General features: G+C 37.3%; 1 protein-coding gene across 1 annotated transcript; it reads right to left on the bottom strand.

Annotated features, from left to right (window-relative positions):
- Positions 1–10,894: 10,894 nt before the first annotated feature.
- LOC106753344 (WRKY transcription factor 42-like) lies at positions 10,895–11,484 on the bottom strand. Its single transcript, XM_022777490.1, has 2 exons — positions 11,381–11,484; positions 10,895–11,288 (listed from the first exon to the last, which is right to left on the bottom strand). The coding sequence occupies exons 1-2, from the start codon at positions 11,453–11,455 to the stop codon at positions 11,103–11,105; spliced, it is 261 nt and encodes an 86-aa protein (XP_022633211.1). The 5' UTR covers positions 11,456–11,484; the 3' UTR covers positions 10,895–11,102.
- Between the last annotated feature and the right edge of the window lie 427 nt (positions 11,485–11,911).

Here is an 11,911-nt window from a genome sequence, read left to right as displayed (position 1 = left end):
AAACCCCCAACAACTCCATTCATCCATTGTTTTCTTCTCGTCAATTGAATCAATCTCTTTTGCATGTTCATATTTTATTCTCACATCCAATTAATAAATTTTTATTTTCAAGTCTTACAATTTTAATTCACACGAACGATAATGCCTTTCGAGTCTCTTGGGAAAACGATACTTGGACTTACCATTTATTATTACTTGATACGATTTAGTACGCTTGCCAATCCGTTAACAAGTTTTTGGCGCCGTTGCCGGGGACTCGAGGTTTACTTTTTCTAGTAGTGTGGATTGATTGAATTTGACTTGGTTGTAATTATTTTTGTTTTATTTTTGTTTAATTGCGTTTTATTTTATTTTTCTATAAAAGTGCTTTTAGGGTTTTTTTCTTGTGTATGCANGAAGCAATCCATACTAGAAGCAGAAAAGACCAGCAACCTCTCTTAGAAGGTTTACTAGAAGGGAGGAGAAGGAGACGTCCTTCACGTGAGAGATCTCTTTCTCCTGAAGCAATTTCGCAGTGTTCACTTGAGATTCCTGTATCAGATTTTGAGGAGATGGCTAACCAACCTCCTCCTAGACGTACGTTGGGGGACGCAGCAAACGCAGTAGGCCCCTGAACTTCATCAGTATAGCGGTTCCAGCTGATAACGCAACCAGCATGGTGATGAGTCCTGCACTCATCCAATTAGTCCAGAATAATCAATTCCATGGGTTGTCGAATGAGAATCCNTATAAGCATTTGACNATCTTTGGTGAGATTTGCAACACTGTCAAGATAACCGGGGTGTCGGATGACAGAGTTAGACTCAGTTTGTTTCCTTTCTCTCTTGGAGGAAACGCAAAGGATTGGTTGAATTCTTTCCCTGAAGGAACGTTCAGGACTTGGGAGGCGGTGGCACAACAATTTGTTACTAAATTCTTCCCAATTCCAAAAATTAATCAAGGGAAGCTGGAGATCTCTTCGTTCAAGCAAGGGATGGAGGAAACTCTCGGGCAAGCATGGGACAGATTTAAAGGTTTATTGAGGGCGACCCCAGTCCATGAGTTCGATAAGACTTCATACGTACTTGCTTTCCTTGGAGGTTTATGTGCTGATTCCAAGATGATGTTAGATGCCTCAGCTGGAGGTAGCATTAATAGAAAAACGAAAGACGAGGCGTATGATTTGATTGAAGAGATGGCCTTGAATGAAGTATCACAGAGTGAGAGGGGCATACAAAAAGGAGGACTCTTGCATCTTCCTGCTGAAGACGCTGCAGCTGCTCAGAATCACCTTCTCAGCCAAAAATTAGACAAGTTGACGAAGGTCCTCTCCGAACTTCCTAGGGGAATCAGAAATATTTCTCACACATAGCAACTTTGTGACTTATGCGGTGGCGACCATATCAATGGTCAATGTGCTTTCACAGAGGAGATGCAGTAGGATGTAAATTATATGGGAGCCCAATTTCAATATAAGCAAGGAAATTTCAACCAAGGCAATTCTAGCCAAGCTTAGAAAAATCACCCTAGTATTGGGCAGAGCCAAAATAATTCATCTGGACAAGTGGGCAACTTCCGACAGCAACAACCATCTCCCTTATGGCAGAAGGTGAATAGTTTGACTGAGACAGTCAGAGAGTTAAGTGGGAGATTTGATAAATTCTTTAAAATTTATGAATCCCAATTAAATTGTAATCAAGCAAGCTTCAAATCATTGGAGTCATAGATTGGCTAGCTATCGAAAAGGATCGAAACCACTGAGAAGCACCAGTTTCGGGCTAGCACTGATGTTAGCCCAAAGAAGAATGCATAGTTGTTATAGTAAGAGAAAAAAAGAAGACTGAGGATGATCTAGTCAATGAGGGTAGTAGTGAAGACAGAGACAAAGAGATGGTAGGAGCTGAGGAAAGAAAGGAAAGCCAGGAAATAAAAGAGGCTTGTGAGTTCAACATTAGTGGAGGTAAAGAAAATATGCGAGTTGAAAACAGTCGTGAAGTAAATTTGTAGCTTCCTCCCTATGTTGAAAGAATCAATGTTAGTCGTGAAGAAGAGACTGAACTCACCGATGAAGAGGAGGACGCTGCTGTTCAACCGCTTAAGAGGGATCATCCACTTAAAGTAAGAGATCCGGGATGTGTTGAAACCGTTTGATCTTACTGTGACAATGGCTGATGGTTTTGTAAAAATGCCGGTGGGAATGGCGGAAGATGTTATTGTACGAGTGGAACAACTTGAATTCTTGGCAGACTTCATTGTCATGGATATCGAAACCGATGATGAGTTTCCTGTGATTTTGGGAAGGCCCTTCATGGCAACTTCGAAGATGCTTATTAGTGTTTATGATGGGCGAATAATGATGAGGGACGTAGATCACCTGTTTCTTTATAATGGGTATAATGAAAACAAGATCAAAGTGATGAAAAGACCTAGACGTGAGGAGCAGGAGAGTGAAGCCGAGCAAGAAGAAAGCACGTCGGATACTAATTATTCTAATAGCTGTAATATTTTGCAGGCACTAGTGAATAAAAGCAGGAGAGTCATTCACCCAAAAGCAAGAGAAGAACCACTCCGACGGGGAAGAAAAGTGAAATATAAAAGGAAGGAATGGATAATAAAGGAGCTGAAAGAAAAAGGGGAGGTGGACATTGAAGCACCATACAACAGACAAGTCAAGAGGGTGGACAGAAGAAAATTGAGTCGGTGGGACGATGAAGATCCCAACGTGAAGAAAAAGAGTTGAATTGTTGGAAATTACTTTTTGTATTTTTAAGAACAATTTTCATTTTTAGTTACTTTCATTTTTTTTACTTTCATTGGAACATGTAAATTTTGAATTTTTGGAACAATTTTTTGGTAGCATCTACTGAGGGATGCTAAAAATTTTGAAATCCACTGAAGGATTCCAGGAAGGCACACCTATTGATGGGTGTTGGAAGGAATTGCACTTACTGACAAGTGCTAACCAGGTTTGGGTCAGGCTCGTGACGTTAAACAAGCGCTACTAGGAGGCAACCTAGTTTTCTCTCTTTTACCCTTTGCATTTTAAATTTCTAGAATAGGTTGAATTTTTAATTTTAGTGTGTATTCTTGGCTTGAATACTTTTTCTGAAAATGTTTGACTGACTGTTGTGCATGATGGAACTATTTGATGATTATTTGATGTGGATGATAATTGAGTTGTGTTGTATGTGAATATTCAGTGAAACAAATGTGTGATGAATTATGATTGTGATTTTGATGCTAAGCAGGGTGTATGAATGGATTTTGTGTGAGAAAGCATGTTGTGTAAGGTATTGAGCTCTAGAGTTTTTATTGTTGTATGCATTGTTCACAGGAAAACATGAATGATATTGCCTTAATCTTGATGATTGATTGAATTGCATGTTAATGTCATATGATCAAGGCCATTTTTGAGAACCCTTCTCTAGCCAAATTTTCACCCAAAGTGCTTGAAAATATTATACCCTTTTTGAACCTTAGCCTTAAACAGGATGTGAACCCTTGTCTTGAAATTCTTTACCTTGAGTTGGGATGAGCTTAATTGTAAGCGATGAAAAGGTTAAAGTTTGGGGTTGTATGGGGGAAAATTGAAAAGCAATTGAAAAGCATTGAGCTCATATGTTGTGGAAAGAAAAATTCATGAGAAAAATAAAAGAAAAGAAGAAAAGCATGAAGATGGGCTCATTGCAAATGTAAAAGAAAAGGGAAAAAGTTGGGAATGAGAGAGATTGGTGAGAAAGAGAGTGTGCTTAATTGTTAAATATTATGATAGCTCTCTTAACTCAAGGATTTTGTATTCCAGAAAAACCAATTCTTCTTGTTAGCCCAACCTCATTACAAGCCTTGGAAAAGTCCTTTTGATGGCAATTGCATGTAAAGATGTTGATTGTTTGAAATAAATGGCAATTTTGTTTCATGTGACTTGTGAATAATAGAGAGTTGGAGTGTCACCTTAAACACTTGAGTGATTGAGTGAAACACTTGCTTGGTATGAACTGTTAATTTTCGTGAGTGCATTTTTGCTTAGTGGATTGGTTATTCATAATGTGTAACATCTGTTGTGCAACCTCTGGATTGAAAGCATGCATACATCTTATTTTGATTTCACTAAAGATTTGGGATTGAGTAGTCTTGTCATGTATTTTGGGGAATGTTGAAACATTGAATGAAATAATATAAAGCCAAGTTTTGATTTGTGTGTTGTTTTGTTTTGTTTGCTTGAGGACAAGAAAAGTTCTAAGTTTGGAGTGTTGATGAAGGTTGAAAAACAGTTATTTTCATATGTCATTCTAGACCAAATTATGCCCTTTACTACTTAGAATGAGCTTAGAATCAAGCAAAACCCAATAAATGAGTCTGTAGAGAGTCAAAAGCTATTTTTAGCGATATTATGCTTGTTTTGCATTGTTTGGTAGCATTTTTGAGAAAGTGAAGAATGAAGTTGAAGATAAAGGTCGTAGACTCAAGAAAAGAGAAGAAAATTGAAGAATCGAAGAGTCGACGCACCGCCCGGCGGCAACTTACACCGTCGGGCGGCCCAGGGTGAGGAGTAGGCACCTGGCGTTGGCACTGGGCGGATTTGCGATTTGAGGGAAACCGCCGGGCGGCAGACCCCTACCGCCGGGCGGTAATGCGATTTGTGGGAAACTGCCGGACACCACTCTTGTTCCGCCGGGCGGTTGTCTGCTGGGCTTGGGCCTTTTTTCTATTGCGCTCCTCACCTATAAATGGCCCTATTGCGAGTTTAGATGTATTCTTTTGACAGAAGGGGGCAGCTAGACCTAATTTCACTCTCTGGGGAGGATCTCTTGAATGCTTAGGCTCCTTTTCATCTTTTCTAGGGTTTGTTTTTCCATTCTTCATCCATTTTTCATCTAGATTCACCATGAAAATGGTGAACTAAACCCTATTATTGTTGGGAGAAACAATGTAATCTTTTGATACTCTCTTTTATCGAAACTCTTGCTTATTTATATGATTTTCATATGTTTTGATTGTTAATTGTTGAGTTCTCATCTGTGCTTAATGCTTTTATCGTTTAACTCATTCGATAACTGTTGTTTGTCTTTATTGATACGGGGACGTACAGTAATGTCATGAACTGGTGAGTAATTCCTTGATTAAGCAATACCACCTAGAGATAGGGGTAGGACGACCAATTACTTTTAACTTTTACTCTATAATGCTGTATTAATTGTTAGGGAGGCTAGGGATAACAAGCCAATAATTAGTATTAGGCTTTTTTCACTGAGGGATCACGTTAAGGGTAGGTGATGAGTCGATATTTTATTGACTTTACTTAGTTTATTGTGCTAGAATTAATCAGGGAATTGTGCTTAATTTTCCGGTATTTTTCCATTTTTCTAAATATGCTTAATTTGACCGGAAATTCTAATTTTAATTAATTTGAATTTTCTGAGCTAATTATTTGCATTATTATTTGCAGGGAAAATTTTGGAAATACAATTTGGGACATTTGGAGGACACTAAATAAATTCAAAACTTTACAATTAGGCATTTCAAATTTAATTACTTTGAAACTTAGTAGTCTAGATAGCTTTTAATTAAACTTGTAAACATTGGGTCAATTTTTGGCAAAATAGTTTGAGCCCAAATAAAAAACATGACTTGGCACCCTAGGGTTTCAATTTTAGGGTGGACCCCACCCCAATTTTAAGAGACATGGTTCTAGGAATCACCAACATTCCCACCAGCCGTCACTTAACTTTGAATTTGAGCTGGAAAGTTGTTTGAAAAAAATGGAGACGGTGATTTAGAAGCCAGCAGCTGCGGACACACTTGAACACTTGGAGACTTTGGCTGGAACTTGGGAGATGGATTATGGTTGAATGGGTTCACGGTCTTGGAGAGGGTTGAATAAAAATGCTAACTTTCTTTTCCTTTGTGCAGCTGCCGTCACTTTATTTTGATTTTTTTTTTTGGTTGGAACGTTTTCTAGTCTTGGCTGTCACTCAATTTATTTTTACGTTACTTTTGGCTCTTAGAACATTTTTTTTGTTTTGTAAGAACTCTTGAAGATATTCAGCTGGTCCCACGATAATGAACCACGTTCATGTCCTTTCTTTTAGCAAAAAAATTGCACAGTGATGATTCATCTTTCTTGGAGAAAGGCTGATTCAATTTAGAAATGAAAAGCACATAATTAACTTCACGCCTCTGATTTCGTTATTTTTATTTTATTTTTGGTCATGCTTAAGTGTTGATCATCACGGTGGCAGCAGGATTTTATGGAAAAACCCATTCTCCCCTTCGTTTTGTTGTTGCCCTTTTCATTAGATTTTGAGTTTTTTTCTTTATTGAAGCTTTAATCCAACGTATGAGAGAAGTCTCTTTCTTTCTTTAGGAGTTTTTTTTTAGAATGCTTGAAGCGGTAATAGATAGAAAAGAAATAGTGAAACGGTGCTGGATGTTGGTGAGAGGAGGCGCTTATTCCCAATTGGCTTATACACATGTGACCTTTTTACTTGCACACGTTAATTTGAATTGGATGCTACAATAATTTCAATTGGATTCATTTAGTGCAGGTTGTGATTTCCGTTCTGTTAGCTAGTAGCATTGATTTATCCTTAGGCATAAACGGTGATTGATGGGAAGAAAGGATGTCACGGTGTGGCTTGGAGGAAGCAGCACAATGTTTTTAATTCTTGGGAGGAGCACCCACGCCGCCACATCTGATTAATTGTTACTCTTTTAATTTGGTTCAGTATTTTACATTTAATGTTTCATTTCCAAGCATTTTACTTTTTAGTTCAAGTATTGAATTTTAATAGTTTTAATTGTGTTTAGATATTTGTTTAGTCTAGTATTTGGTTTAGCATTTTCACTCTCTGGACTCGATTTTAAAAAAATAACTGCAACCACACCAGAGGTCCAAATGCTACGTTTTATATGTCACAAGAAAGATAATTGAGTCTACTTTCTAGGAAAAAAAACCTCATCTCATTTAGAGCTCTGTAGAAAAAGTTAGGGATAAAACATTGAGCAAAGGTCAGAGCTGTCCAGTTCCAGCGTGAATTTTCGTATTTACTGTAGCAGTTTCGTTTTTACTGTTTTAATTTCATTTTCATGCATGGTGAAATGGTTGTTGCATTTAGTTTCGTTTTAATTACGTTTTTACATTTGTGTTTTAATTTAATTTCATTTTAAATTTTCCGCATTCACCACGCAAACCTTTCACAACCCCCCCCACCTTCGTGTTTGACTTGATTCTGAACCGCAGTTGGTCCTTGGGAGACGACCTAGGGGTCATTCCCTAGCTATACTGCATTTCTAATATGCAATTAAATTTGTATGGACCGCGACATCCCATCAGTAGGCTAAAAAAGTTGCATGACAATTAATTAATCAAGCTAATAATTCAAGAGGAGTAAATAAGAGAGAGCGGATAAGATGAAATTGTAAACCCCCAACAACTCCATTCATCCATTGTTTTCTTCTCGTCAATTGAATCAATCTCTTTTGCATGTTCATATTTTATTCTCACATCCAATTAATTAAATTTTATTTTCAAGTCTTACAATTTTAATTCACACGAACGATAAGGCCTTTCGAGTCTCTTCGGAAAACGATACTTGGACTTACCATTTATTATTACTTGATATGATTTGGTATGCTTGCCAATCCGTTAACATGTTACATGTTAAACTCTTTACTATCTATGTATTCTTGAAGAACATGTTTGTGTTGATTTTCAGATATGTATGCATATTCACTGTCTTTTCTACATGATACATCATTTGTGATTTCATAACATATATTTCAGAAAAGAAAAGCACATGCAAGTTTTAAGTCGACTTCATTATGATGTAAGTCGATTAAAACTTGTGACTTTGCACAGATTTTCAAAAACTGTGTTATGAGTAATTTTGCAATGAAAAGATTTTCAAAACTGAAATGAAGTGACATAGTCGACTACATGCGAAGGGAATTCGACTTAGTTAGTTATGTTTTGAAATTCTGTTAATGCTTGTGAACTATAACGGCTATATTTTGATTATCTGTTCAAGAATTTATTAATCAATTGAATTTAATGTGTAATTTGTTGGGAAACAGGTAGGCTTTGTTTTAACACCAAGAGGGGGGGGGGGTGAATTGGTGAGTTTTCAAAATCAGAGTCCTTTCATAATCTTTAAATCAAAGTACAAGACTTTACAAACTTTCTTGAATCGCAAGTAATAGAAAATTAAGTGCAGCGGAAAATCAAAGTGGACTAGGTGAATTGTAAAGTCGACTGAATGTAAAAGAGTAGGGATAGAGAATTCAAACACAGGTTTATATACTGGTTCGGCCTCAATGCCTACATCCAGTGTCCTTCCAATACCAGGAAGCAAATGCACTATAATGGTTAAGGTTTTTACAACAAGGCTTTTATAGAAGACCTCCACGTCAAAAATATAAAACACCACTCTAGCCCTCTAACCAAAGTATAGGCAAACAACACAGCGAGACTTGCAGCAAGATGTCCCCTCTCCTGCAATCCGCAACCCACTTTGAATAATCCTCAAAGTGTACCAGACTCCACGAGTCCAACCCCTGTAGTCAGAACAGGTAACACAACAATCACCACGGATGCCAACAAAAATCTTGATCAACCCAGAAACACCTCAATGTGCATATACTGATCAAGTAATGTGCCCAACGCAATTCTCCTTCAGAAACTTCTCAGAAAAGATCACAACTGTCTTCTTGATGACTTCTTGGAGCTCTAATCTTTCAAAGAACAATATGAAACAGAATATGAAATTGTTAGATTTCCAAAAGTTCTTCGAAACATCTCAAGTCTCGTCTATTTATAGATTTCTATAAATCAGACGCTTTTGTAGTCAATTATACTACTAATATAGTCGACTAAATTAAATTAGTTATAACAGTTAAGATGCAATAGTAGTATTCCAGTCAAACCAATTAATTTCTCAGTCAAAGCAGTTGTGATAACGGTGGAAAAACAGTTATTTTTATATGTCATTTGAGACCAAATTACACCCTTTAAGACTTAGAATGAGCTTAGAATCAAGCCAAACACATAAATTGAGTCAGTTGAGAGTCAAAAGCTGTTTTTAGCGATATTATGCTTGTTTTGCATTGTTTTGTAGTATTTTTGATGAAAGTGAAGAATGGGATTGAAGATGAAGGATTTAGACTCAAGAAAGAGGAAGAAAAATGAAGAAAAGAAGAGTCTAGGAACCGCCCAGCGCCAAAATCTACCATTGGGCGGTCAAATGTGAGGAGAAGCCACTGTCTGACACCCAAGCGATGACGTTGGGCGGTTTTGCGGTAAAAGGCAAACTGCTGGGCGGTGGCGCGATTATGGGCAAACCACCGCGACATAAGTGTGACGTCGGGCGGTTGTCTGCTGGGCTTGGGCCTGTTTTCTGTGACGCTCCTCAGTTATAAATAGCCCTATTGCGACTTTAGAATCATTCTTTTGACAAAAGAGGGCGGTCAGACCTAATTTTCACTCCTTAAAGAAGATCTCTTGGATGCTTAGGCTGTTTTTTATCCTATCTAGGCTTTGCTTTTCCATTCTTCCATCATTTTTCATCTAAGTTCACGATGACAATGGTGAACTAAATCATTTTGTTGTTGGGGGAAACAATGTAATCTTTTGAAACTCTCTTTTATTGAAACTCTTGTTTATTTATATGCTTGTGATGAAGGTTGAAAAAAAGTTATTTTCATATGTCAATTTGGACCAAATTACACCCTTTACTACTCGGAATGAGCTTAGAATCAAGCAAAACTCAATAAATGAGTCTGAAGAGAGTCAAAAGTTGTTTTTAGCGATTTTATGCTTGTTTTGCATTATTTTGAAGCTAATTTGAGAAAAGTAGATAATGAAGTTGAAGATACAGGTCGTTGACTCGAGAAAAGAGCAGAAAAATGAAGATTTGAAGAGTTGACGCACCGCCCGGCGGCACACTTAAACTGTCGGGCGGTCCAGGACGAGGAGAAGGCATGTCGATTGACGCTGGGCGGACCTGAGGGAAACCGCCCGGCGGTGGCGATTGCCGCCGNGCGGTAGGGCGATTTGTGGCAAACCGCCGGGCGACACACTTAAACCGCCCGGCGGTGGCTCGCCGGACTTGGGCCAATTTTCTGACTCGCTCCTCACCTATATATACCCCTACTGCGAGTTCAGAGTCATTCTTTTGACGGGGGAGAACGACCAGACCTAATTTTTTTCTCTGGAGAGGATATCTTGGATGCTTAGGCTCCTTTTCATCTTTTCTAGGGTTTGTTTTTCCATTCTTCTTCCATTTTTCATCTAGTTTCACCATGTCTATGGTGAACTAAACCCTATTGTTGTTGGGGGAAACAATGTAATCTTTTGATCTCTCTCTTATTGAATCTCTTGATTATTTATATGGTCTCCATATGTTTTGATTGATTATTGTTGGGTTATCATTTGTGCTTAAGGCCTTTATTCTTTAACTCATTCGGTATATTGATGTTTGTCTTTATATATATGGGGACGTACAGTAATGACATGAACTGGTGAGTAATCTCTTGATTTTGCAATACCACCTAGGGATAGGGGTAGGACGATCAATTGCACTAACTTCTGTTTATAATGCGGTATTAATTACTAGGGGAGGCTAGGGATAACAAGCCAGTAGTTAATATTAGGCCCTTTTCACCGAGGGATCGGGTTAAGGGGAGGCTAAGAAAGTCGCATAACAATAAATCAAACTAATATTCAAGGGTAGTGTGTAAGAGATAGTGGAATAGATGAAATTGTAAACCCCCAACAACATCCATTCATCCATTGTTTTCGTTTGTCAATTGAATCAACTTTATTTTTGCATGTTAATATTTCGGCTTAATTACCTTTTTAGTCCCCAAGTTGGGGGCTGAATTTTTGTTTGATACCCGCTTTTAAAAGTGATATAATTTGGTCCTCAAGTTATTAATTTTGCTTTTAATAGGTCCCTTCCGTTAAATAGATAGAACGGTGTTAACTTGATTGTACTTTTCTTCTCTCTCTTATGCACTACTTCCTGACACTTTTTTTTTCTCTCTCTTCCTATTTCTCTCACCATTAACTATCTCCAAATTTTTCTCTTTCTTCCACCATTATCTGCACTTCTTCAAGGCACCCATCCTCAACGCTTCTTCACCAACTTGGGGTTCATAATTCCATCTGCATTGGACATTGACCTTGACAGTAACATGCTAGCAGCAGCTGTTGTGGTTGACACCATGGCCATAGCGGCAGGTGGTAGTGGATGGTTATGTGTACCTTCGTAAGTTGTAACCAAAATTGTTTTATCCTCAGCACAACGTTGAACCTAATAAAGACCAAGAAATTTCAATCACTTAATACATGTTAATAGATCTTGTTGATAGTACTAATATAAATTGATCAATCAGAAAATCTCACTTGTTTGCGAACTGGGCAACCAACTGCCATAATGCATCTATAATATGCTCGAGGACATGGGTTCCCTTTGGCCATTTTTTGTCTATATTTTCGCCATTGACACTCATCGCTTATCTGCAACAACGATCCATTGAGTTAACATCCTTATTGTTCCACGATTCAATTTGCATCTATCCAAAATAAATATTTATAAATGTCGACCGTTCAACCAAACATGACCTTGTTCATCGAAGTAGGTGCTCACATGTCTTGCAATTGTGAAAAAATAATCTCATATTTAGACAATATAAATTTAACACATAAAAAAATGGTTTTATTTTACTAATTAGGAGAAATTTAACATTCATTAATTTAGTGTGTTCTAAAAAAAATTATAATTTAACATAAGTCATGCACAAGTCATCGCTGGCTTTAATGGTTTGTAAATTAATTAATAAACTGATAAAACACACACACAATATATATATATATATATATATATATATATATATATATATATATATATATATATATATATATATATATATATAT

This window comes from Vigna radiata, unplaced genomic scaffold, assembly GCF_000741045.1.
Source record: "Vigna radiata var. radiata cultivar VC1973A unplaced genomic scaffold, Vradiata_ver6 scaffold_222, whole genome shotgun sequence".
Taxonomy (NCBI): domain Eukaryota; kingdom Viridiplantae; phylum Streptophyta; class Magnoliopsida; order Fabales; family Fabaceae; genus Vigna; species Vigna radiata.
Note: the sequence above shows the minus strand (reverse complement) of the source record. Positions and strands in the feature narration are given on the sequence as shown.